Source organism: Crocodylus siamensis, chromosome 7 (genome assembly GCF_052110815.1).
Source record: "Crocodylus siamensis isolate JL-2025a chromosome 7, ASM5211081v1, whole genome shotgun sequence".
NCBI classification, from domain to species: domain Eukaryota; kingdom Metazoa; phylum Chordata; order Crocodylia; family Crocodylidae; genus Crocodylus; species Crocodylus siamensis.
The window spans coordinates 41,523,673-41,548,635 of NC_143401.1; the positions used below are offsets into that span (position 1 = coordinate 41,523,673).

Here is a 24,963-nt window from a genome sequence, read left to right on the forward strand (position 1 = left end):
TTCTCCTTCAGTTTGTGGCCATTATTTCTGGTAACCCTGAAGGATGACCTGGTAAACAGAGGGTCCCCTATTCCCTGCTAACCCCCCTGATGAGTTTATCGGTAGCCACAAGATAGCCTCTCAGTCTTCTCTTGCAGAGACTGAAGAGATTGAGATCCCTCAGTCTGTCTTCTTAGGGTCTTACCTGCAGGCCCTCAACCATACGAGTAGCCCAACTCTGAACACTCCCAAGGTTATCCACATCCCTCTTGAAGTGTGGTGCCCAAAACTGGACACAGTACTCCATCTGCAGCCTCACCAATGCCACATAGAGGGGAATTATCACTTCCTTAGACCTGCTTGTGATGCTCCTGCTGATGCAAAAAAGTGTGTGATTAGCATTACTTATTACCTCATCACACTGGCGACTCATGTTCATTTTTGCATCAACCAGGACTCTGAGATGTCGTTCCACTGTTGTGGTACTCAGAATGGTACCCCCCAGTCTGTGGGTGTGTTGGAGATTATTTCTCCCCAAGTTCAGCACCTTGTTGAATTACTCTGATCTGCCCACTTCCGCAGTCTGTCCAAATCTGCCTGAATGTGCTCCCTGCGTTCCAGTGTGTTTACTGTGCCCCATAGTTTAGTGTCATCTGTGAATTAGGACAAAGTGCTTTCAACAATATCATCCAAATCGCTGATGGAAAATATTAAACAGTACTGGTCCAAGGACAAACTTGGGGGACACCACTGCCCTCCAGGGAGAACAGAGCCATCCACCACCACTCTCTGGGTGTATCCCATAATCCAGGTTTTCACCCACCTTGCTGTGAAAAAAAATCCACATCACAGCTACTCTGTTTGCTTGAAAGAATTGGGTGCAACACTGTCAAAAGCCTTTTTAAAATGCAGGTAGATAATATCTACTTCCTCCCCTGCATCTAAACACTTTGTGACCTAGTCATAAAAAGAGACCAGGTTAGTCAGGCAGGATCTACCTGCTATAAACCCATGCTGGTTACCCCTTAACATTGTGTTACCTGCTGGCCCTCTGGAAATGTGATCCTTTATGATTTTTTTCTAAGGTCTTGCCAAGAATAGAGGTGAGGATAACTGGTAGTTACCTGGGTCCTCCTTCCTCCCCTTCCTGAGGATAGGGACCACGTTGGCTCTTTTTTCCAGTCCTCTGAGATCTGTCCCAGGTGCCACGAGTGCTCAAACAATTGCGTTGGTAGTTCTTCTATGTCATCGGTGAATTTCTTTAGTACCCTTCGGTGAACATCGTTGGGGCCTGCTGACTTAAATACATCCAGCCCTTCCTAGTGCCCCTTCACTAAGTTAGCACTAACTGTTGGTGAATTGATATCATTCTCACTCCAGACTAAAGACTCAATGGGAGATGCATTTGTATCCGTGTCCAGGAAAAGAGAAGCAAAGAAATTATTTAAGAGCTCCACTTTTTCCATCCTATCGGTTATAAGTTTTCATAGAATTTCATGGACATTTGGGCTGGAAGGGACCCTGAAGGATCATTGAGTCCAGCCCCCTGCTCCAGGGGCAAGAAGTCAGCAGGGATCATAGAATCCCAGCAAGATAGGCATCCAAATGTGTTTTGAAGGCATTCAAAGTGGGTGCTTGAGCCACCTCAGGTGGCAGTCTGTTCCAAACCTTGGGGCTTGGACAGTGAAGAAGTTCCATAGTTTCATAGTTAGTAGGGTCAGAAGGGACCTGAGCAGATCATCAAGTCTGCCTCCCTGCCATGGCAGGAAAGAGTACTGGGGTCAAACGACCCCAGCAAGGTGATTGTCAAGCCTTGTCTTAAAAACCCCCAGGGTAGGAGCCAGCACCACTTCACATGGAAGTTGGTTCTAGTTCCTAGCCGCCCTGACAGTGAAGTAGCGCCTCCTGATGTCTAATCTGAATTTACCCTCTGCCAGCTTGTGACCATTATTTCTAGTCACTCCTGGTAGTGCTTGGAGGAACAGGGACTCCCCCAGTGTCTGCTGGTCCCCTCTGACTATTTTGTAAGAGGCCACTAGATTCCCCCTCAGCCTTCTCGTGTGGAGGCTGAACAGGTTCAGGTCCCTAAACCTCTCTTTGTAGGGCCTGCCCTGCTGCTCCCTGATCTTGCGAGTGGCCCTCCTCTGGACCCTCTCCATGTTGTCCACATCCCTCCTGAAGTGCGGTGCCCAGAACTGGACACAGTACTCCAACTGCGGCCTGATCAGTGCCTCATAGAGGTGGAGGATCACCTCCTTGGCCCTGCTTGAGATGCATTTGTGGATGCATGACAAGGTGTGGCTGGCCTTCCTGACTACATCCCCATGCTGCCTGCCCATGTTCATCTTGGCATCAGTGATGATTCCAAGATCCTTTTCTGCCTCTGAACTGACGAGAAGGGAGTTCCCAGCCTGTAGGTATGGTGCTGGTTCTTCCTCCCCAGGTGCATCACCTGGCACTTGTCTGTGAATCCCATCCGATTCTCATCCGCCCACCCTTGTAACCTGTCTAGGTCCAATTGTAGCCTATTCTTTCCTTCTAATGTGCCCACGTTCCCCCCACATCCTAGTATCATCAGCAAATTTGAGCAGGGTGCTTTTTACCCCCTCGTCCAAGTTGCTGATGAAGATGTTGAACAGTGCGGGCCCAAGGGCTGAGCCCTGCGGAACCCCACTGCCCACATCCCTCCAGGTCGAAAATGACCTATCCACTACCACTCTCTGGATGAAGCCCTTCAGCCAGTTGGCGACCCATTTGACTGTGTAGGTATCGACACCACAGTCCCCCAGCTTTTTAATGGGGTGAGAGACGGTGTTGGAGGCCTTCCAAAAGATGCTACCCGTGTATCTAAGGATTTGGTGAGCTGGTTGTAGAAAGCCACCAGGTTGATCTGACAGGACCTGCCTCTAATGAACCCGTGTTGGTTGCCCCTAAGCATAATCTCCCCTGCTGGCTCCTTGTGGACATGTGCCAGAATAATTCTCTTCTCTCAAAAAGCTTACCCAGGATCGAGGTAAAACTAACTGGCCTATAGTTCCCCGGGTCCTCCTTCCTCCCTTTTTTGAAGATCTGAACGACACTGGCCCTCTTCCAGTCCTCTGGCACCACACCAGAGCAACACGAGTGCTTGTAAAGCCATGCCAGGAGTCCTGCAATGACCTCAGATAATTCCCTCAGCACTCTGAGGTGGAGATCATCCAGACCAGCTGATTTAAATACATCAAGTCCCTCCGGAAGTTCCCTGACTAGATCCTCACTGATCCTTGGCCTAGGTATGCCTCCCCTGGGGCCCGAGGGGTGCTGATCTGGTCCCTGCTCAGGAAGATGGAAGCAAAGAAATCGTTAAACAAGTTAGCTGTGTCGTCTGGTGTGACGAGCAAATTTCCTAGTGTGTTTTGCGGGGGCCCCACATTACCTGGTACCTTCTTTTTGCCCTTTTATGTATTTAAAAAAGGACTTCTTGTCCTTGATCTGGGAAGCTAGTCCCAGTTCCATCTCCGCCTTGGCCTTCCTGACTGCCCCCTTGCATCACCGAGCAACCACAGTATAATCCTCCCTGGTGATGGCCCCTCCCTTCCATTGGGTGTGCGCCTCCCTTTTAGCTAGAAAATATTCCTGGGTGCTTTTGGTGATCCCTGGGGGCTTTTGCGCCCTCCTGCTCCCTTTGATCCATGTTAGGATTACCTCCCTTTGGGCTTGGAGGATCGTCTCCTTAAGGAGCAACCACTCTTCTTGGACATCCCACTCCCCTCCTCTCCGGGACCTCAGTGCTTCCCCAACTGTTCTCCTTAGCTCGTTGAAGTCCGCCCTCCTGAAATCTAGGGCTGCAGCCTTGCTGTAGGCCTTTGCCACCTTGCGCTGGATGGTGAGTTCCAGCAGGTGATGCTCACTGTCGCCCAGGTGGTTGAGCACGTGCAGTCCCCTCAACAAGTCTAACAAGGTGTCTCCCCTGGTGGGGCTGTGCACCTCCTGGGTTAGATGGAGGTCCTGCATTCTGGCTAGGAACCTACATGAGCAGTCAGATCTGGCTGACTACTCTTCCTAGCAGATATCTGGAAAGTTCAGGTCACCCATGATGTCCATGTCTTTTGCCCTAACTACCTCACTGAGCTGACTTAAGAATTCCTGGTCTAGCTCTTCCCCTTTTTTCGGTGGTCTGTAGTAGACCCCCACTGTTAAATCTCTTTCCCCTCGACTGCCTTGTATTCTAACCCAGAGCACTTCAGAGTGCCCCTCCTTTGACTCTGTGCTACCTGATGAGGATGTGTATTCCTCCTTAATGTAGAGCACCACACCCCTGCCTTTCCTCCCTGTCCTGTCCCTCCTGTACAACCTTTAGCCCTTGATATTCACCGCCCAGTTGTGCATTGGGTCCCACCACATTTCAGTGAACCCCACTATGTCTGGGTTGGTGTCAGCTAGCAGGAGGGTAAGTTCCTCCTGCTTGTTTCCCATATTACGAGCGTTTGTGTAGAGGCATTTGAGGCCTCCTGTGGATGTGTGCACTGGCCCCGTAATGTCAGCATTGCTCTGGCTCCTATTGCTTACCTATGTATGTGTTCTGCCCGTTGGTCTAGACTGGGCCGTACTTGTGAATGCTGCTTGGTTTAGCGGTCCAAGGCTTCCTCCTCTGCCGGAAGAGATCCGCCAGCCTAGAGGAGAACACAAGCTTACCTTTAGGGGAAAGGTGGAGTCCCATCCCATCCAAGCATGTCTCTCGTTGTGATGTGCGGGTCATTGTCAAGGAAGCCAAAGCCCGCCTCAGGACACCATTCCTGAAGCCGCCAGTTGGTGTCTGCAATGTACGTCTGCTCACTGGTAGGACAGAAGAAAATACCACCTGTCCACCTGTCTCCTTCAGCATGCACCCCTAGGGTGTGGTAGTCCGTGATCAGGGCTTCTCCTGGCCGCATCATTAGTAACCACATGGATTAGGACTATGGGGTACTAATCAGTGGGCTGGATCACAGCGTGGATCATCGCTGTCACGTCCTGAATCTTTGCTCCGGGTAGGCCGTAGACCTCGTGTGTCAAGGGGTCCTGGCGACAGATGGGGCCCTCTGTACCTCTCAGGATGGAGTCACCTATGACTATCACATGAGGCTTTCTCCTCTTGGACTGTTTAGCTCCTTCGGCTGGTTCAGAGCGTGGAGATGCTTCCTCTCCAGTTGCCTCCTCTCCCTCCTCCTCTAGTGTTGCCAGGGCCTTGTACCTGTTTTCCAGCCGGACTGGAGGAACTGGTACTGCTTTGCTGTAAGCAGTGCTGGTTCTGGAGGTGACTGTCTGCCACTCAGCAGTGGAGGACACCTCCCGGCGTGGTGCTTCCTTCGGTGCATGGCCCTGCAGGGAAAGGAAATAACCATCCATTTCATCCTCTGCCTCCCTGATTCCCCTCAGCCTGCTAACCTCCTCCTGGAGCTCCCTCACCTGCGCCTCCAGGGCCCTAAGGCAGGCACCTGCAGGACAGGTGTGGGGGCCCCCAATTCCAGCCCCCCCCCCCGGGCTTTGCTGGGCAACCCCCGCAGGCCAGGGTGTGGGGGAACACCAGCTCCCCCATGGGCTCTATCTGGGTGGAGGCCTCAGGCAAGCCTGGGTTAGGCTGCATCCCCCAGACGGGCCCTGGAAACACTCCGCGTCAACACCATCGTAGGAGTTGCTGCTTGCTTTTTTTTTTAGCTGAGTGCAGGGCCTTCGCCCTACGCCAGCAGGAGTCTCCCTCCTGGCCCTTTCTGCTCGCCCGCTGACACAAACACCATTGTTTGCACGCTCTGTTCATGTGGCGGGGCTCGGGAGCACAACTCCCTACCGGTTCAGCTAAGAGGGATCCGGGGGGCTTCCCCTCTGGATCTGGCTCAGCTGTGTCTGGTCCCTCTGCCCACTTACCTTAGGGGGATCAGCTGCTGCTGCCCCTGCTGCTGGCTTCGCTGCTGCTGCATCTGCCTCATATCTGGTAAGGGGGCACATGTGCGTGCGGGACACACGTGTACCTGGATCCCTCCTCTTCCCGCTGCTCCTGGCTCCCGAGAGTTCTTTCTTATGTCCAACCTGAACCGGTCACAGTGGAGTTTGTGACTGTTGGATCTTGTCATCCTGTGGGGGGCTCTGGTGAACAGTCGTTCCCCCAGATCCTGATAAGCACTCCTGATAAGCTTATAGGTGGCCACCAGATCACCCCGAGCCTGTGCTTTTCCAGGCTAAAGAGCCCTGTTGCTCTCAGCCTCTCATCATATCTGTTTTCCTGCCCTGTGATCATGTGCGTGGATCTCCTCTGCATCCTGTCAAGCTTCTCCACATCCTTTTTGAATTGCAGAGCCCAAAACTGGATGCAGTACTCCAGCTGCGGCCTCACCAAGGCCGAGTACAACGGGAGAATGATGTCCCAGGATCTGCTTGAGAAGCATCTATGGATGCAAGCCAGTGTTTTGCTCGCTTTACTTGCTGCAGTATCACACTGCAGGCTCATGTTCATCTTGTGGTCAATGATGACCCCCAAGTCTCTTTCATCTGTAGAGGTAACCAACATAGCACTACTGATCCTATATGCATGGTGCAGGTTTTTCCTCCCAAGGTGGAGAACCTTGCATTTTTCAATGTTGAACACCACCAGGTTCTCGTCCGCTCATTTCATGAGTCTGTCCAGATCTGCCTGGATCACCCTCCTGTCCTCAGGTGTGGACGCTTTACCCCAGAGTTTGGTGTCGTTGCCAGACTTGACCAGTCCACTTCTGACACCAATGTCCACATCGTTCATGTAGATGTTAAACAGTATAGGCCCTAGGACAGAGCCTTGTGTGACCCCACTGGTCACAGCACACCAAGACGATTGACTCCCATTGATCACCACCCTCTGGGTCCTACTGCAGAGTCAATTCCCCAGCCAATGGATCGTGGTGACATTAAGGCCGTAGTTAGCCAGTTTAACCGAGAGGTGATCACAGGATACCAGATGGAAGGCTTTTTTAAAGTTGAAGTATACAACGTCAATCTCTTCCTTTTTGTCCAGGTGATAAGTCACCTGGTCATAAAAGTAAATGAGATTGGTCAAGCAAGACCTACCTGCAACAAACCCATGCTGGGTATCCCTCAGAATATTGCCTTCAGCTAGTCTGTTAAGGATGGCCTCCTTGATAATTTTTTCCAAGACTTTCCCCAGGATAGAGGTCAGGCTGATGGGCCTGTAGTTTGCCGGATCTACTTTCCTCCCTTTCTTAAAAATAGGCACGACATTGGCCCTCTTCCAATCATCAGGCACTTCACCAGAGCGCCAAAAACTCTCAAAGATCCTGTGTCGGGGGCTGAGCTATGATGCTTGCCAGCTCCCTGAGTACCCTTGGGTGTACCCCATCAGGGCCAGCTGACTTGACAGTATCCAGCCTGTCAAGGTGTTCCTTCACGAGGTCAGCTTCAATGGAGGGCAAGGAATCTACTTCACCCAGGCCTCCCTGACCCATAGTGGGCTGGGCTGTCCCATGGGGCTGATGGAAAACTGACACAACATACCCATTTAGCAAGTTAGCTTTTTCCTGGGTGTCAGTTGTTCCATCTGGTTTAGCAGGGGTCCAGTGTTGCCCTTGCTTTTTTATTGACCTTGATATTTGTAGCTAGCTGGAGTTCCATCGCAGCCTTGGCTTTCCTGATTTGCTCTCTGCAAGTCCGGACTAATGCAGAGTATTCTTCCTTGGTGGCGGTTCCAGTCCTCCATCCTTTGTAGGTCCTCCTTTTAAGATGCGGGAGATCTGCCAGTTCCCTGGAGAGCCAAGGGGGCTGCTGTGCCCTCCTGCTGCCTTTTCTCTGAGACGGGGTGGACTTTGCTTGTGCATCCAGGATTTCTCCCTTGAGGAGCATCCACGCGTCCTGAACTCCCCTCTCCGTTGGTCCTTTTAGGTCCTCCCTGACAAGCCTCCTTAGCTTGTCAGAGTCAGCTTTCCTGAAGTCAAGGATATCTGTACAACTGACTGACTTGCCAGCTTTACGGCAGATAGTGAAGGTGATCACTTCATGATCACTGTCACCCAGCTAGTTACCCTAGTCCATTCTGTAGTGGCCCTGTGTTACCCTGCGCCTTCTTCCTGTTCCCTACTTAGTTAAAGAGGGACTTTTTGTTATCCTTAATCTTCATTGCCAACTTGAGTTCTGTATCTGCTTTCTCACTGCTTCCCTGCAGCACAAACCAAGTAGGTATATTCCTCCTTGGTGGCTGCCCCCTGCTTCCACAACCTGTAGGCCTCTTTTTCTTCTGAAAACTCTCCTGGATTTTCCTGCTCAACCAAAAAGGTTTTTTGGCTCTTTTGTCTCCCTTTTGCGTGTACTGGGATGATGTCCCTCTGTGCCTGTAGGATCAATCCCTTAAGGAACTCCCACCCTTCTTGGACTCATCTCACAGATGTGATTACCCTAACCAATCTCCTGAGCTCACTGACGTTGGCCTTCCAGAAGTCTAGCGCTACTGCCCTACTATTTGTCTCTCCACCTTATGCCGGATAGTGAACTCTATCAACTGGTGGTCACTATCTCCTTGGTTACCGTGTACCTGTAGCTCCCCTACCAAGTCCTTCCCTGAGGCCAACACCAAGTCAAGTAAGGTATCTCCCCTAGTGGGACTGCTTACCTCTTGTGTTTTAAATGCAGGTCCTGTAGGCAGCTTTAGAACCTATGTGAATGGGCAGACCTGGCCAACCGCTCCTCCCAGCAGGTGTTTGGGTAATTTTAAGCCACCCATGACAACTAGGTCTTTTGAGCGTACTGCCTTTGAGAGCTGTTTTGACAATTCTAGGTCTAACATCTCTGGTATGGGGTCTGTAGTAGACCCCCACCACCAAGTCCCTTTCGTCCCTACCCCCTTGTAATCTGACCCATAGGACTTAGATTTGCCTATCTTCTGTCCCCATTTTTATTACAGAGGATATATAATGTTCCCTAACATATAGAGCAACACCCCACACACACTTTTTTCCACAATCTATCCTGCCTGTGCAGCCTTCAATGCCCACTGCCCAGTCATAGGTAGAGTCCCACCAGGTTTCTCTTAGACCAACCAGGCTGAGATCTTTGTCTGCAAACAGGAGTGTAAGTTCCTCCTGCTTGTTTCCTGTAGTTATAGCATTAGTATAGAGATACCTAAGCCCCTTAAGAAGTGCCCTTAGTATTCCCCTATCCTGATGCTTAATGGGCCCCTTAGTACTTACCTGATCATTTCCAGCATGTGGTTTGTGGCATGTCCTACCCAATCTCATCCTGAACTTGGTATCCCTGTCCCGTGACTAAGCTAGTTTAAAGCTCTATGTAGGTGGTTTGCCAACCTTTAAGAGAACAGACTTACCTTTTGGAGAGAGATGTAGGCTGTCCCATCCCAGCAAGGTCTTATCCTGGAGTTAAAGAATATGGTCTAGAAAGTCGAACCCTGCACGGTGACACCAGCTCTGAAGCTGTGACTTGACCTCTCAGTGCAGTTGCCGTGGTGCTGGCCATGGCCACTGACTGGGAAAACGCATGAGAAGACTACTTGTGCCCCCCAAGCCTCTAAGCCTGTCTCCCAGAGCCATGTAATCAGCCATGACCTGTCCCGGACTACTCTGGGTCGCATCATTCTTTCCAGCATGGATGAGAACCATGGGGTAGTAGTCAGCGGGCCTAATCAGGTCTGGAAACCTCGCTGTGACATCCCAAATCTGAGCTCTGGGCAAGCAGAATACCTCCTGTATGGTAGGATCCGGGTAGCAGATGGCTCCCTCCATTCCTCTCAGGAAGGAGTCACCCACTATGATGACTCGACATCCTCTCCTCTGGTTGCCTCTCTACCTGTCTGGTGGTAGTAGTGGATGTGGCCTCTCTCCCAGTGATGCTAGGGCATCATACCTGTTTCCCAGCTGCACTGGGGGAGTTGTACGAGTAGTGCGATGTCTAGGTCTGTGACATCTGGATCTGGAGGTGACTGTATGGCCAGAGTGTAAACAGTAGGAATAGAAAGTCTGCAATCTCTTTGCAGTTTCTAGGCCTTCTTATGATTCACTTCTTAATTTTTCTTGGGACTGTCATGACCTAATAGTTTAAAAGTGTGAGGATAACATGGTTAACTATAACAACAAGGCATTTCTAGGTGCCTTTTTTATGAGATTCTGAGATCTGATTCTAAACTGGAAAGTCAGGTGAATATAGTGTCATCTCTGAAATTTAGTGTCCAGTGGTAGCTGTGTTGAGGAACTGTTGAGAAGTTGTTTCCGAACTCATGAAAAATTGAAGTGTTGAATCAAGACTTACAAGAAAGGTTAAAGAGGATAAATTTCTGCTGTCAAAAGTAATGCAGGAAGGAGGTGATTGTGAGCAAAATATCACTGAGGGAGGAGAAAAACCCCAAAAGCTGAAGATGATTCAGTTTTCCCATACCGAGAACATTAGCATGACCCACCAGATAATCTTTAATCCCCAAGCCCTGTTATTTGTCTGATTTAATGCTTTTGTATGATATTGGTAGGAAACCATAATTGAGTAACTGCTGTTAAAAAATAATGTACCAGATTAGGCCACTTGAAATTGAAACATTACATTTTATCTGTAACCTTCAGGGATTAGAGTTAATACTTTCAGCAGTGGAATGCTTCAGATAATTACCATAGTAAGAGATTCTTCCAATTATGTTTGTGATACTTTTAAATCAGTCTTTCCTTTTTTTTTTTTTTTTTTTTTTTTTTTTTTTTTTTTCAAGATTACAGGACTGCTTCACTTGAAATAGGATGAAAAAACTTGTATTAATGTCTATTAATAGTATCCTAGAAGTCCTCCCAATTCTGGAAATCTATCAGGCATTTTCTTACATCTGTCCATTTAACATATATAAATTAAATATCTGTTATGGGTGGATGTTTTAGAATTCAATTTCTGAGACTTACTACAGAACAATAATCTTTTATGCAAGCCAGCAATCAGTACTTTAAAATACTGAAGAGACATCTTGGTTATCATCCCATCTCCATTGTTTGACTGTTCTCAAGGTCATTATGTGATTAAAAGAATCAGTTTTGTAGCCGGTATCAAAATCATGGTGTCTTGCATGGTGGTTCAATGAATAACTGTCCATTGCTGATGGGCTGAAATGTTCTGAAGATGTAGGCAGATCATCATGTACCTGTCTGCAACAGTGTAATTATCAAAAGAACATAATCCAAGGCATGCTGTTTTTACTCCATTTTGAAATGATAGCCAGCTGCCAGTTGAGGAGTATGGTTGAGACATGACTTATTTCAAGAAACAAATCATCCTGCCATCAGTTGACCCAAAGAAATATATATACTTTCTGGGTCTCAGATGTAGTCAGGATTTTTCTTTTGGAAATTTTATGGACATAAATATAGGAATAGAATAATAGAAAATCAGGATGGGAAGGAATGTCAGGAGTGCATCTAGTCCAGCCACCTGCTTCCAGGCAGTAACATGTCAGCTTAAACTAGTCTACAATAATTTTGTTCAACCTGCCCTGAAACTTTGTGGTACAGATGCTGGCTAATCTGTTCCAGTGCTTAACCACCCTCAGAGTCAGAAAAGCCCTGAAGGTTTTAACTGTTCTTCCAGATCCCCAAATTGTCAGCTGCTCTGACTGTCAGCCCTTCATTAATTTCATTGGATATCAAGTCATAATTTTAATCATTGCAGATCATTTGACCAGCAGTGAGGAGGTAGAACTGAGGTCATTCAGACATGGAGGTTGAATATTGTTGCAAAAATGACGCACAGAAGCTAGAACAGAGGTGGACAAAATGGTGGATCCGGCCAGGAACTGGACTTTTTCCCAGCAGCCCTTGTCTGTGTTGCTGTGGCCAGTTTCCATGAAGACCCCAGAAGCAACAGGGCTATGACAGCATGGGGCCAGGGTTTCCATGGAGACCAGTCCCAATAGTGCTGTCAGAGTGTGCGACTGTGCGGGGAGCTGCGATGAAGCTGGGATCTTGCAGCGGTGACAGCATGGTTAGAGATGGGGCACAGCTACAATTTGCTGCCCACTTGCCCCTGCCCAGGGCATGCAGGCAGCAGATTGCGCCTCTTCCCCAGCTCAGGACTACACTGTTACTGCTGCAAGATCCCAGCCCTGGAGTAGCTCTGTGCCCAGCCAGTGCTGCTGGGGCTGGTCTCCATTGAAACCCCGGCCCTGCACTGTCACAGCCTGCGACACAGGCAAGGGCTGCTGGGATGTGGAATCCACCATGGGCCAGACTTTGCCCACCCCTAAGCTAGAATGTAGCGGGGAAGAGGGAGAGAAATGATGGGATAAGAAAATGGCAGTCATTAATAAAATAGCAAAATAAAAGCTCCAACAGACTGAGTTCTTTATGCAAGTAAACAAACTGCCTCTCTTGGATCTAGTCACCCTTCATGTTTAAAATCTCAACGATTTCAGTAGGTAGAATGCAGTCCAAGCCTGGCAACATAATGAATGTGTAGTATTGGATTCCAGGGTAGATTGGCAAAACAAGTTGATTGTGGGAAGTGGTGTCCCAGCCAAGAGGATTTGAATTAATCACCGAGAAGTCAGCTTGAATCATAGAGAATTTTAGGCCTCAAGGATTTTAAAGATGCATAGATGAATCTGTAGATGCTGTGTCACAACTCTGGAAATACTGTCTTCATTTTCTTTTGTCCTTCAAAAAAATCTTACTTGTGAATTTCTTAGAAGAATTATAGTACTATTTAAGTGTTATTTCTTAGCTTTAATTTTCTCAATGTTTAGTAACAGTTTTCTCCAAAAGCTCTCCTTTTTTCCCCTATCTCTGATTTATTAAAATTTCTCATTTTTCTTAAGACAGTTTGCTAATTGCAGTAGTTTTAAGTAATACTGATACCTGAGGGATTGAGGAAGACTTACTTTTCTTGGGAACAATTCTCCAAAAAGCATGAAAAAATTAGTCTAGAATACAAACTATATAAATTAGGAAAAAAATCTTATTTTAAATGAGTTGGTACTTAAGCAGCTTTGAAGTAGTTTCCCACTCAGAAAACAGCAAAAGAAGTAGGATTACCAGTGTGATCTATAGTCGTGCTCTGAATGTTACTGTAAACTTGTCCTGTTGCAAAGCAGATTACTGTGATTTTTATCATAAACTCAAATTTTGTATGAGTGGGTAAAGAATTTGTATATTGAATGCCTCAAGATCTTGTTTCTGGATTATGCAAGCATCCTCAAAGGCTATTTCATGTCTGGGTTTTTTTGGGTTCACTTGGTTTCTCCTTGGTATGTAACATGAAAAATCACCAGAATACACACAGCTGTGCTTACGGGTGACTGAATTTGAATTTAATTAACTTGTATGGCTGCAAGGTCAGTCTTGGATTTAACCTTATCTGAAGACTTGGAAGAGGGGATACAAGGCTGAGAAAGCAAAGTGCAGAAATTTTGAGAATCAAAAACAAGAATGAGCAAGTTTTTGCTTCTGAGGTCGCAAGCTGTTTAGTTCTATAGTCCCAAATCCATCCATCACGAGGAGAGGAAGTCAAGTATCAGACAGTCTACTCCAGTCTGGCCAGTCCTTTTGTACCTGGAGAAGGCATACTTGTATGAATTGCTGGCTCAGAATAATCACTGTCCATATCCTTTGCTGTATTTCCAGCTCCTGTTCTATAGGAGTACAGAACACTAAGGTGAAAAGTTGCAGTCTCTTTAACTTAATTAGTTGATTTTTTTTTCTTCCTCTCTCTTTCCCCATTTGTTATTGTTGCTGAGCTGGAAGATGTCCAAGGTTTGTTTGTGATTATTTTTTGGGGGGGGTGTTTTTTTTAATTTTAGCATATGAAATATGTGAAAAAGTCCACCTGGGGAAGACAGCAGAGAGAGAGTTCCCCACCTTTAAACATCTCTTTAAAGAAGTTTCACAAAACTATTAAAGTATTTATTTTTTTTTTATTCTAAAAGCTCTAAGAGCCTTAAAGCTGTCTATTCAAACTTTAATAAATGGGAGGTGTAAAACTTCTGATTATCAAAGGTGTTAAAGCCACAGATTACATCCCTTTTGGTAAGGGAGTAATGACTAAAAACCACATAAGAATGGAATTTGAAAGGAAAAGCTTAATTTCTTCAAGAGAGCATTCTTTTAGTGTTGAGTTCTTAACCAGCTTGAACTCAAAGATGTTTGACTTCTGCTTTTTTTTTTTGGTTTAGAACAGAAGTAAAATAAAACCCACTTTGGAGCTTCAAAGCATTATTTCTAGAACTGATTTGATGTTTTAAGTCTAATTTAATTTCTGTTCGTTCACTGACATATAATTTTTATTTTATTGATAAAATTTCTGGAAAAAAAGATAGGAATACTTATTGCAGTTAGCGGTGTGGGTCGTGAATTTTTAAGGGTGTGAGCATATATTTACTGACCAGCCTGAACCTGTACTGAATGAATCTTTGATTCTCAAGGAAGTTTGTAGTATTGAGTTGTAGTAATTTTCACCTGTCGTAGTGTTAGATTATGGTGAATTACATTATTTTTAATACTGTTTTGAGCCTCTGCAAATGCTTGCGTACTCCATAACCCTGCAAAGTGATGATAAGTATCCCCACAGAATTTTTTTCAGTCATAAACAATTTAAAATCTAGGAATTTTTAGAAACTGCAGAATACTACTGAGTTGTAAATCTAAAATTATTTGTAATTCAATATGTAACTTGCTGTAAGTGAACATTGTAAGACAGGTTGTGTATGTTTAACCCTGGGATATTAAACATAGATAGTAATGGCAAACACAAATATGGTGACTTTTACTGGGCATATTGGAGAGATTCTTTTGACGTAAAGACATTGACATAAGAAAACCCCAAGTCCCTTTCATCTGTAGAGCTAACCAGTGTAGCACTACCAACCCTATATGCATGGTGCAGGTTTTTCCTCACAAGGTGGAGAACCTTGCATTTTTCAGTGACCATCAGGTCCTTTTGGATATTTTTGTTGGATGTGTAATATGGAGATTTTAAGAAGCTCTGACCAATAGAATATATTCTCTATTACAAATTTTTTTGCAAAAATCTAGTTCGTCTAATAAAAGATATTACCTCTACTATGAGTCCTGATTACTTTATTACAGAAGTTCACTGATGAACAAGCAGCCATTAGCGCTAGAGGCAAGATTTTTTGTATGGATCTTTTATTTGGTTTTATCAATTCAAAAGTAATGTCAGATAAAATTAAGCACTGTAGTGTTGGTGTCATGCAGGTTCTTTTAAAATTTAAAGAAATTCAAGTGGACACACTGAACATTCTGTTTGAAAGATATGGCCGTGATATATTTCCTACAAATTGGGAGAACTTGTTAAAAGTACATCCACTATACTTAGGCGGAACACTTTCTTGCTTTCTTTTTTTTAATAGAGTATGAATTTGTGTAAAAGATTAAATTCAGTTAAAACGTGGTTTCCTAGAAGGCTTCAAGTTAATAGTAAACTTTTAATCCTGTCAGAGGTTTCTTGAACTTACCTCCTTGTGGAGGAACAATCGCGGATGCGAGAGGAAAAAACAAAGAGCGCTGCTTCCGGAGCTGTTACCATATAAGGATAGAAGCTCCGAGAGAGAAACGGAGTGGCAGGATGGAGGGAAAGGAGGAAGAGAGACAAGAGAAGGGAACGAAAGAGGATTCCCCAGAGTATCTATAGAGGAACTGTTTGTGCTCCCAAGTATGCCGGGAGGGAAAGGAGTGAGGGGCAGATCCCTGAAGAAACTCCAAAGGACGCAGGAAATACTTCTGTAATAGTAAGGAAAAAAAGGGGATTTATGTTAAAACTCTCTTCCTGCGTTAGAAACCGGTTTGGCTGATGTTCCAAGAGGAGTTGGGACTATCAGCTAAAGATAAAGCTGACTGTGGATGCCATTACTACTAAAGATAAAAGGATTTGATGTAGAGGAATATGAAGGTATAAGACCTCTCAACATAAAAAAATTGAACGAAATAAAGGAAAGGAGAGAAGATTCAAAGAGTGTCAGTTTATGAATACTAAGTTTAGTTCTTTTGTGTTAGCAGTTCACGGTTAAAGTCGTTGTGTGAGAGAAGTCAAAGTTACTACTTTAAGTGATATCGGAAAAAGATGCAAGGAACATCTGTGGTCTGACTGTGTGAGAGACTTGTACAAATCTGTTTTAAAAAAAAAACGCACACAAAAAACCAAAATAAAAACAACCCCCCCCCCCGAAACAAACAAAAACCCAAAATGAAGTAAAGTGCACAGTCTTAACCAGACTGTGTCTAGATATCTAACCTCAAGGTCAAGCGTATATACAGATGAGAGAATTGGAGGATAGATGCATATTATGCGCAAGCCACAAAAAAAGGACATAATAAGAACAAACTAACAGAGAATAAACCTCCCACCTAATAATATCTAAAAATTAATATTAATAATAACAACATCAAGGACATGGCAGGCGGGAAAGTCAGGCATATCAACGGTTCATAGAACAGCGGCAAGGATGGAAAAAAAATACCGTAAGCCCAACCACAACAGTGGTGCATTGGCCAGGAAACTGATGACAGTGTGAGTAAGAAATGGTATGGAGAGACAACCAGGCACCATGGGGAGTCCAGAACCCCTATGACCAACATTACATTTGGTGGACCAACTCCTACAGCAAGAACAAGCAGCTCAACAAATTGCATGCAAAAATTGCTACAGCAACAACTGTGGTGGGCTCAGTGGAACCAAGTCGAATTGAGAGTTCCTAAAATGACTCCTCAAGATGACCCTGAAGCTTTCCTAGAAAGTTTTGAAAGAGCAGCGTTAGCTTCTGGTTTAAAGCAAGGAAGATGAGCTGACAAATTAGGTGTGCTTTTGATAGGAAGAGCACAAGCTGCTTAATGAGCTATGGCATGGAGTGAAACTGTAGCCTATGATAAAGTCAGAAAGTTGATTCTAGTTATTTGAACATCAACCTGGAAAAGTACCAGCAAACTTTTCATATGGAAAAGAAGAGAAGAGAAATCTCCATGAATCCTGCTGCAGCAATTGGCTGATCTGTTAGAGAAGTGGTTGAAACCACAAGAGGTATCAAAAGTGGAGTTGTGTGATCAGATCTTGTTAGAGCAGTTCTTAGCGGATCTGGATGAAAATACCCAACGTTTGGTACAGTGTCATCGCCTGACGTCATCTGTGGAAGCTCTACAATTAGCACAAGATTTTGACAGTTCACAAACAGAAGGCAACTGAGGAGCTCCAAAGTCAGGACCTCATCGAGTAGTACAAGGGAGAGAGCAAAAATAAGCACGAGAAGGGAGAAGATCAACTATAGTATGTTTCGGATGTGGAAGAATAGGACACGTAGCAAGGGAGTGTACAAGCAATCCTTGAATGAGTCTGCCACCAAGGGAACCTCCACTGGATAGCCAGATGCAAAGAACTGAGCGGAGTGAAAATGTACAAGTAGAAATGATCGATTTGCAGCGTTGGGAAAGCACATTGAGGTGTGTCAAAGGAAAAACCTACCATCTGTGCCCGTGTCAGGGGAAAGAAGATAAGAGCTATAGTTGACACTGGCTGTGCCCAGACTTTAATTAGAGCAGATCTAGCTCCTTGAGTTTGGGCACTGAGTGCAAGTACGGTAAAGATGACTTGTATGCATGGACAGCCGTCAGTATATCCATGCAAAAAAAAAATGTGGTCAAAATCTTACATGCTTCAAGGGAGATGCCAGGGGGCTTAGCCAAAGATCTACCCTACCCAGTGATATTGAGCAGAGACTGAAATGAAATCTATAATGTATTAGATACAGTGAGAAGGCAAGAAACCAAACTAGAAGGTTTAACAGGGGAAGACAGCGAGGTTTACACCGAACCTGATGGATTGGATTTGGAGAGTTTAGCAAACAACTCCTGTTTTCGAGAGGCTCAATAAGGTGAAGACCTGTTTCAATCAATAATGCAGACTGAGGTGGCCAAGCAAGGCAGTCGGGTAATATGTCCAGAGTGGTGTCATGCACTACCCAGATATGAACTAAGAAAAGGCCTGCTGTATAGAATAAAGTCAGGCCGAATACAGGGAACAGAGGTACCACAATTGTGTTAATACCTCAAGTGTACTGGAAGTCTCTCTTGAAGCTAGCTCATACGAATCCATTAGAAGGACACATGGGTAGAGCTAAAACAGAGGCCAGGTTAACTAAATGGTGCTTCTGGCCAAGACTGTATGAACAAATGGAAGATTACTGTAGGACTTGTCTGAGCTGCCAGACGGTCAACCTTCAAAAACCCCCGTGAGCTCCCTTACAATCCATGCCAGTGACAGAAGAACCATTCTCCTGCATAGCATTAGATGTCATTGGACCATTACCCAAAAGTTTGACCAGTTACCAATTTGTATTAGTTCTGATAAATTATGCCACTAGGTTCCCAGAAGCCGTCCCATTGAGAGTGGTTACCGGACCCTGAGTAACAGAGGAATTGATCAAGTGGATGTCCCAATTCGGCATTCCCCAAAGAAATAATTACAGACCAACAGACGAATTTTATGTTCCATGTTATGGGGAGTCTGTGCCAGATATTAAAAATAAAACACCTACGAACTGCGATGTATCATCCCCAAACCAATGGGTTAGTAGAAGGATTTAACAGGACTCTCGAGAATATGATGCGTGGATGTATGCAAGAAGAGCCACGAAAGTAGGACTTAGTGATACACCATCGCTCCTGTTTGCAGTGTGGGAAGCCCTACAGTTGTCATTAGGGTTTTCCCCATTTGAGATGGTTTATGGATATCAGCCTCAGAGTGATGGATGTAGTCCGAGAAGGACGGGAATAGGGAGGAACCCCACGGATGAGACCATCAGAATATGTCACGGAATTCAGGGCATAGCTACAAAAAGCAGGAGAGTTAGCCCAAGATAATCTCAGGCAAGCTCAAGAGAAAAAAACAAACAAAACAAATTATGACAAAAGCACACATGAGAGGGAACTATGGGAAGGACAAAAGGTGTTGGTTCTCCTCCCTAATACCGCAACTAAGTTCTTAACTCATTGGCAAGGTTCATTCACGATAGTTAAGCGTGTTGGGCCAGTTGATTATGAGGTCCTTCATCCTGGACAGAAAAAAGAAAAACATTTTTCATGTCAGTTTATTAAAACCATGGACTGAACCAGGTTTGTTGTCTTGTATCATGAGAGATCAGGCAGAATATGAGGGGGCAACGACTAGGGCCCAAGAAGAACAAGAAACAAGTAAAGAAGTATGTCTAGGTGGTCAATTGACTGTGGAATAAAAAGAACAATTAAAGCTAATATGGGAATTTAGAGATGCATTTAATGAGAACCCCGGCTGTGTGACAGGAATAAGTCATAACATTGTCACTCCTCAGGGGAAAGTGGTCAGGGAAAGATGGTGGAGGGTACCTTATCATAGATACAAGGTAGTAAAGACGGAAATGGACAAAATGCTATCACAAGGAGTAATAACAGAATCCCATAGTCCTTGGTGAAGCCCATTGGTGATCGTACCTAAACAGGATGGGTCCCTGTGAGTGTGTTGTTTTTCAAAAATTGAATGCAATTTCGAAATCTGATGTTTTTCGCATGCCACAAATCGGCGAACTATTGGAGAGAGTGGGACAAGTCAAATTCATATCCACATTGGATTTAACAAAAGGTTATTGGCAAATACCTGTACATAAAGACTAAGCAAAGACTGCTTTTGGCACACCGTGGGGTTTGTGTGACTTCAAACAAACGCTGTTTGGCCTACATGGAGCCACAGCAACTTTTCAGAGACTCATTGGTTGGGTCCTAGCACCTCACCAAAGGTACACTGCAGCCTACATCGATGATATTATATGCTGATGAATGGGAACAACATTTTAAAGCTCTGCGGGCGGTTCTTCAAGAGCCCAGCAAACCGGTCTAACAGCGAACCCAGGGAAATGTGCCTTAAGCAAGGCAGAAACTAAATACCTTGGTTTCATGGTAGGACAAGGATGTATTTGTCCCTTAATAGACATAGTAGAAGCTATATCAGATTACTCACCTCCTCAAACAAAAAAACAAATGCATGCCTTCCTTGGATTAGCTAGTTATCGTAGGTTCATCCCACATTTTGCAGAAATAATAGCTCCTTTAACAGACCAACTGAAAGGATGTGGCAGTGGGCCTATAAAATTTAGAAGCCTTTCATGATACTCAACAACCCTTATGTAACAAAGTTATCCTTCATATGCTCGATTTTTCACGTCCTTTCATCTTACAGACTGATGCCTCTAATTACGCTGTGGGCGCAGTGTTAACTCTGGAAGTAGAAGGGATAGAACATCCAATTGCCTACATTAGCTGGAAACTTAACCCCCAGGAACAGAGGTATGCCACTATCGAACAGGAATGCCTAGCAATAAAAGGGGAGTGGAATATTTTTGATACTATCTTTTGGTCTGTAAGTTCACTTTAATTAGTGATCATGTGCCACTGAAGTGGTTAAAAACCACTCAAATGGATAATACCCAGGTCATGTGGTGGGCTCTTGCCTTGCAGCCCTTCCATTTTGATATTGAATTCAGGCCTGGACATGCAAACATCATTGCTGACTTCCTATCACAGTGTCATCTGGATAATCAATCACGAGAAATATTAAACACCCATGAGGGTACGTACCCTGTTCATCCCAAAGACCTGGACAAATAACGGTGCCTAGCAGCGTCTTAAGGGGAAAGGTGTGTGGAGCAGCGAATGCAGGCACAGGGAGGGAAAAAACCAAGCACGCTGCTTCTGGAGCTGTTACCATATAAGGATAGAAGCTCCGAGAGACGAACGGAGTGGTGGGACACGAGGTCCGATGGAGGGAAAAGAGGAAGAGAGAGAAAAGGGGAATGAAGGAGGATTCCCCAGACCATCTATCGAAGAACTGATTGTGCTCCCAAGTGTGCCAGAAGGGATGGGAGCGAGGGGTGGATCCCCGAAGAAACTCTGAAGGACGCGGGACATACTTCTGTAATAGTAAGGAAAAAAGGGGGATTGGTGTTTAAAACCCTTTCTACGCTAGAGATTGGTTTGGCTGATGTTCCAAGAGGAGTCAGGACTATCAGCTAAAGATGGGGCTGACTGTGGATGCCATTACTACTAAAGATGAAAGGATTTGATGTAGAGGGATATGAAGCTATAAGACCTCTCCTTAATATAAAAAAAAAAAAAAAAAATTGAACGAAATGAAAAGAAAGAAGATTCAAAGAGAAAGTCCATTCGTGAATACTAAGTTTAGTTCATTTGTGTTAGCTGTTTACGGTTAAAGTCATTGTGTGTGAGAAGTTACAAAGTTACTACTGTAAGTGATATCGGAAAAAGATGCAAGGAACATCTGTGGTCTGTGTGTGAGACTTGTACAAATCTGCGTAGTAAAAAAAAAAAAACCCACAAAAAAACCAAAAAACAAAACGAAGTAACGTGCACAGTCTTAAGTAGACTGTGTAGATATCTAATTTTGAGGTCGGGCGTATATACGGATGAGAGGATTGTAGGATAGATGCATATTGCGTAAAAGGGCATAAAAGAACAAACTAAAAAAATAAACCTTCTGCCTAATAATATCTAAAAATTCATATTAATGATAATAATCTCAAGCACATGGCAGGCAGGGAAGTTGGCCATATCGACGGTTCATAGAACAGCGGCAAGCATGGAAAAGATACCATAAGCCCAGCCACAGCACTCCATGAGTTCAGGGACCTCAGGTGTACATGAAACTGCTGAAAAAGCTGATAGTATGAAAAATTAATGTCAGCATTAAAGTCTAGTATATGAACAGTCATCACTTTTAAGGATTTTTAGTAAGATACAGTCAATATTTAACCATTGTGCACAGATCAAAGTGGACTTTTAAAAACATTTTGGTTATCATCTTGTTTTTTCCACTTTTTTCCTATGTATCTTGAAACACTTGAATTATTAAAAAAATTATAAATAATTTTTGCTGGCCAAGCAGTTTTCAAGGAACTGTGCCTATTCTTCAAGTTCACTAACATTCCCCAAGTACTGTGCTGGACTCATTCATGATCAAGTGAACTTTACTTCTGATGTGATGAGAATTATGAATGGGAACCTTCTTAATGTCAGGGGCTTTTAGTAGATGTTAAGATGTTTTATTATGTCCTCAAGCAATCTCAATTATATGTTTTAAAATACCAGAATACAAATGTCTAATTCCTGTAAAATTTCAGCAATATAATTTATATGGCAGTTTATAATGTAAGAAGCCATCTTTTAAGGAAAGCCATTTAACTGAATATTTCTTCATTTATATTTACCTTTGCAGATCTACTGGAGTTTTCAGAAGATCCATCAGGTGTCCCTGAAGGCAATAAAAAACCCACAAACAAACAAGGTGATAAATCTAAGGAAAACACCAGGAAGATCTTTAGTGGGCCAAAGAGGGTAAGTGGTAATATTAAAAACTTACTTTATTTTAAGCACCGCTGTGGAATTGAGACTCTTGCCTCTTGGTGGATCAGTTCAAGTGTAGTAGCTCAGTGTCTTATTTTCATGCCATTGTATGTATTTAAATTAGGATTGGTTCTGGATGCATTAGTCTTAAAATGAATGTTCCACACCCAAGTTTGTTCAGATTATTTGATAATTAATTTGGATCACTGATTATTGATACACTTTATGGTCAATTTTACTGGGTGGTAATATCACTGTTGTGGAGAAAATTTATAAAGATGCTTCTGCTTTTAACATTTAAAAAGTTTTTGTGCTACTAAGAATTTTATTTTTCAGGTGCTAATGCTTCAACCTGTTTCTTTTGTCCCAACTTGTTCCTTCTCTTTTGGAAAGTTAAATGAAAACATCTCCCATCGGTGTGTTTATGCAAGTAGAGAACAGAATATACATTTTCCCGAGTTGAATATTTAGAAATAAGAGGGGAAATCTAATGTATTTACTTTCATATAAGATGATCCTGTTCCCATCATTACATTCTATATATGGACAATGTTAACATTTGATACAATTTTTCAGGTATAGAACCTTAATTATCAGAGGCTTGTCTTGAATTTGTCAACCTTCCACTGCTACAGCAGGAAAAATAAATTGGGGGGGGGAGCAAGTAGCCCCTTTGCCTCACCCTAGTGTCATCTTCTTGAATCCCCTTCCCCCTTCCTTATTTTCAGATCTTGCTCTCCCTGAGCACATGAAAATGAGGAACAGATTTGAAAAAGCAAACCTTAAAATAAATATAGATGTTGCAATATGTATATGGTACCCATATACATCCAGAAATTAGGTATTTTACCATTTTTGAAACTGCTGCAAGTCTTAGCACAGGTTTTTAGCATAAATATACTTCTGAGAAACACTGTAGAACATACCTGGAGAGAGTATGAGCTATGCATACTATTAGTCCAAAGCCAAAAGGCTTCACCATAGAGTTCTTTGGGCTGGGTCCCAGCAGAGTCAACAGCATTTATGGCTCAGGACTGCTCAGTACTTCAGATGGACATTTCTCCCCCACCCTCTTAAAAAACCAAAACAAACAAATAAAAGGATCCATGTGCTAATTGGCTTCCCCAGGCAGGCCTGGAACCAGATGTTCCTGGCACAAGCCCTAGGATCCTGCAAAAAAAACTTACATGCAGATGAGGTGTAGGGCAGCCTGATCCGTCTCTACCTCATGTGTGACAGGGCCCTGTTTGGTGATGTTTACCAGACATTTGAGGTTTGTTAAGAAACGGGACTCATTGGAAATGGGCAAGAAAGACACAGCTCAGCTTCAGGAGTTGGGAGGAAGTCAAAATGTATGCAATATAGAGACTCATAATGACATTAAAAAGAGTTGGTGCTGAGATGTACTACATGAAATGGGCACTGTCGTATACCTTATTCAGATGGATTGTGCTAACCTATTCTTGTTGTAGGTTCCCATCAGCCTGTTTACCCTTTATAGTCACACTCAGTGTTGGCTCCATTTAATCAACTTCATAGTTAGTTTCCATTAGGGCTGTGCAAAATGCCTGTATTTTGTTTCGGATTTGGCATTTCAATGGGACAGCAGTTCGTTTCGGCATTTTGAATTGCTGTTTTATTTTGTGTCAGCTGAAACTTTTGAGTTTTGACACTGTTTCAGTTTTTCGGCCATAGGCTAAAATGGGGACTGACCAAAATGCCCATCACTTTGTCACTTCTTCCCAGATTCTGAAGAAAATTGCAGGATTGGTAACCACCTCTGAGGGCATGAAGCCTTCCAAATTTCAAGGAGATTAGTGGAGGGGTTTCTGGGAAACTGCACCTCAAGGTGCTGATAAGGAAAACTTGTGACATGTGACTGTGTGTGTGTGTGTTTGTGTGTGTTAACATGGAGAGGGGTGAAAACAACAGGCATGGTAGCCCCTGCTGAGGCTATGAAGCCTGCAAAGTTTCAAGGAGATAGGTGCAGGGGTTTCTGGGAAACTGGACTTTGTCACAGAGTAGAGTCCCTAGAGATGGCCGTGATACCCCTTGGGCCTTGTGACTGTGCCAGCTCCACCCTGCAGGTGCCTTCTCTTCTCACCTGCCACCATGTCTTACTGGAAAAGATAGGGAGGCTGCCCTTGAGCTTCAGCTCAGTCACGGTCCTAATGGACCCCACTAAACCCTGTAGGACTCCTTGATGGGACCCGCTCTAAGTAGGTGCCTCAAGGGGACACCCTAAGCCTTAATGGGTTAGGTGCATGCCTCCAACCATCCCTTACCATGCCCCATGCCTCCAGCCACTCCTTACCACACCCCATGCCTCCCAGATAGTATATTGATATTGCCCCTGTAATGAGGTCTCAGTCTCACTCTACCTTCTGTTGTCTCTGGGCTCCCTATGCCCCTGTTGCTGCGCCCTCACTGGCACTGGAGTCTCTGCACGACACAGCAGTTTGTCCCATGAGGCCTCCTCCCCTATAGCCTCAGCCTGGTCCACCATTTTAAATAACAGCAGATAAGCAACACAGTAGCACTGGCATCTCAAGCAGCCAAACTGTCATAGAGCTCTTTTTTCCTTTCCTGCAGGAGCTTCTTCTCCAGTAGCTGCCAG

General features: G+C 44.5%; 1 protein-coding gene across 3 annotated transcripts in view; it reads left to right on the plus strand.

The window, feature by feature from the left end:
• WAPL (WAPL cohesin release factor) overlaps positions 1–24,963 on the plus strand; it is a 133,130-nt gene that overhangs the window by 54,856 nt on the left and 53,311 nt on the right. For all 3 annotated transcript variants that reach the window (XM_090056846.1, XM_090056847.1, XM_090056848.1), the window contains one exon: positions 22,219–22,337. In XM_090056846.1, the coding sequence (XP_089912972.1) occupies positions 22,219–22,337 (119 nt within the window). The remainder of the gene's footprint in view (positions 1–22,218; positions 22,338–24,963) is intronic.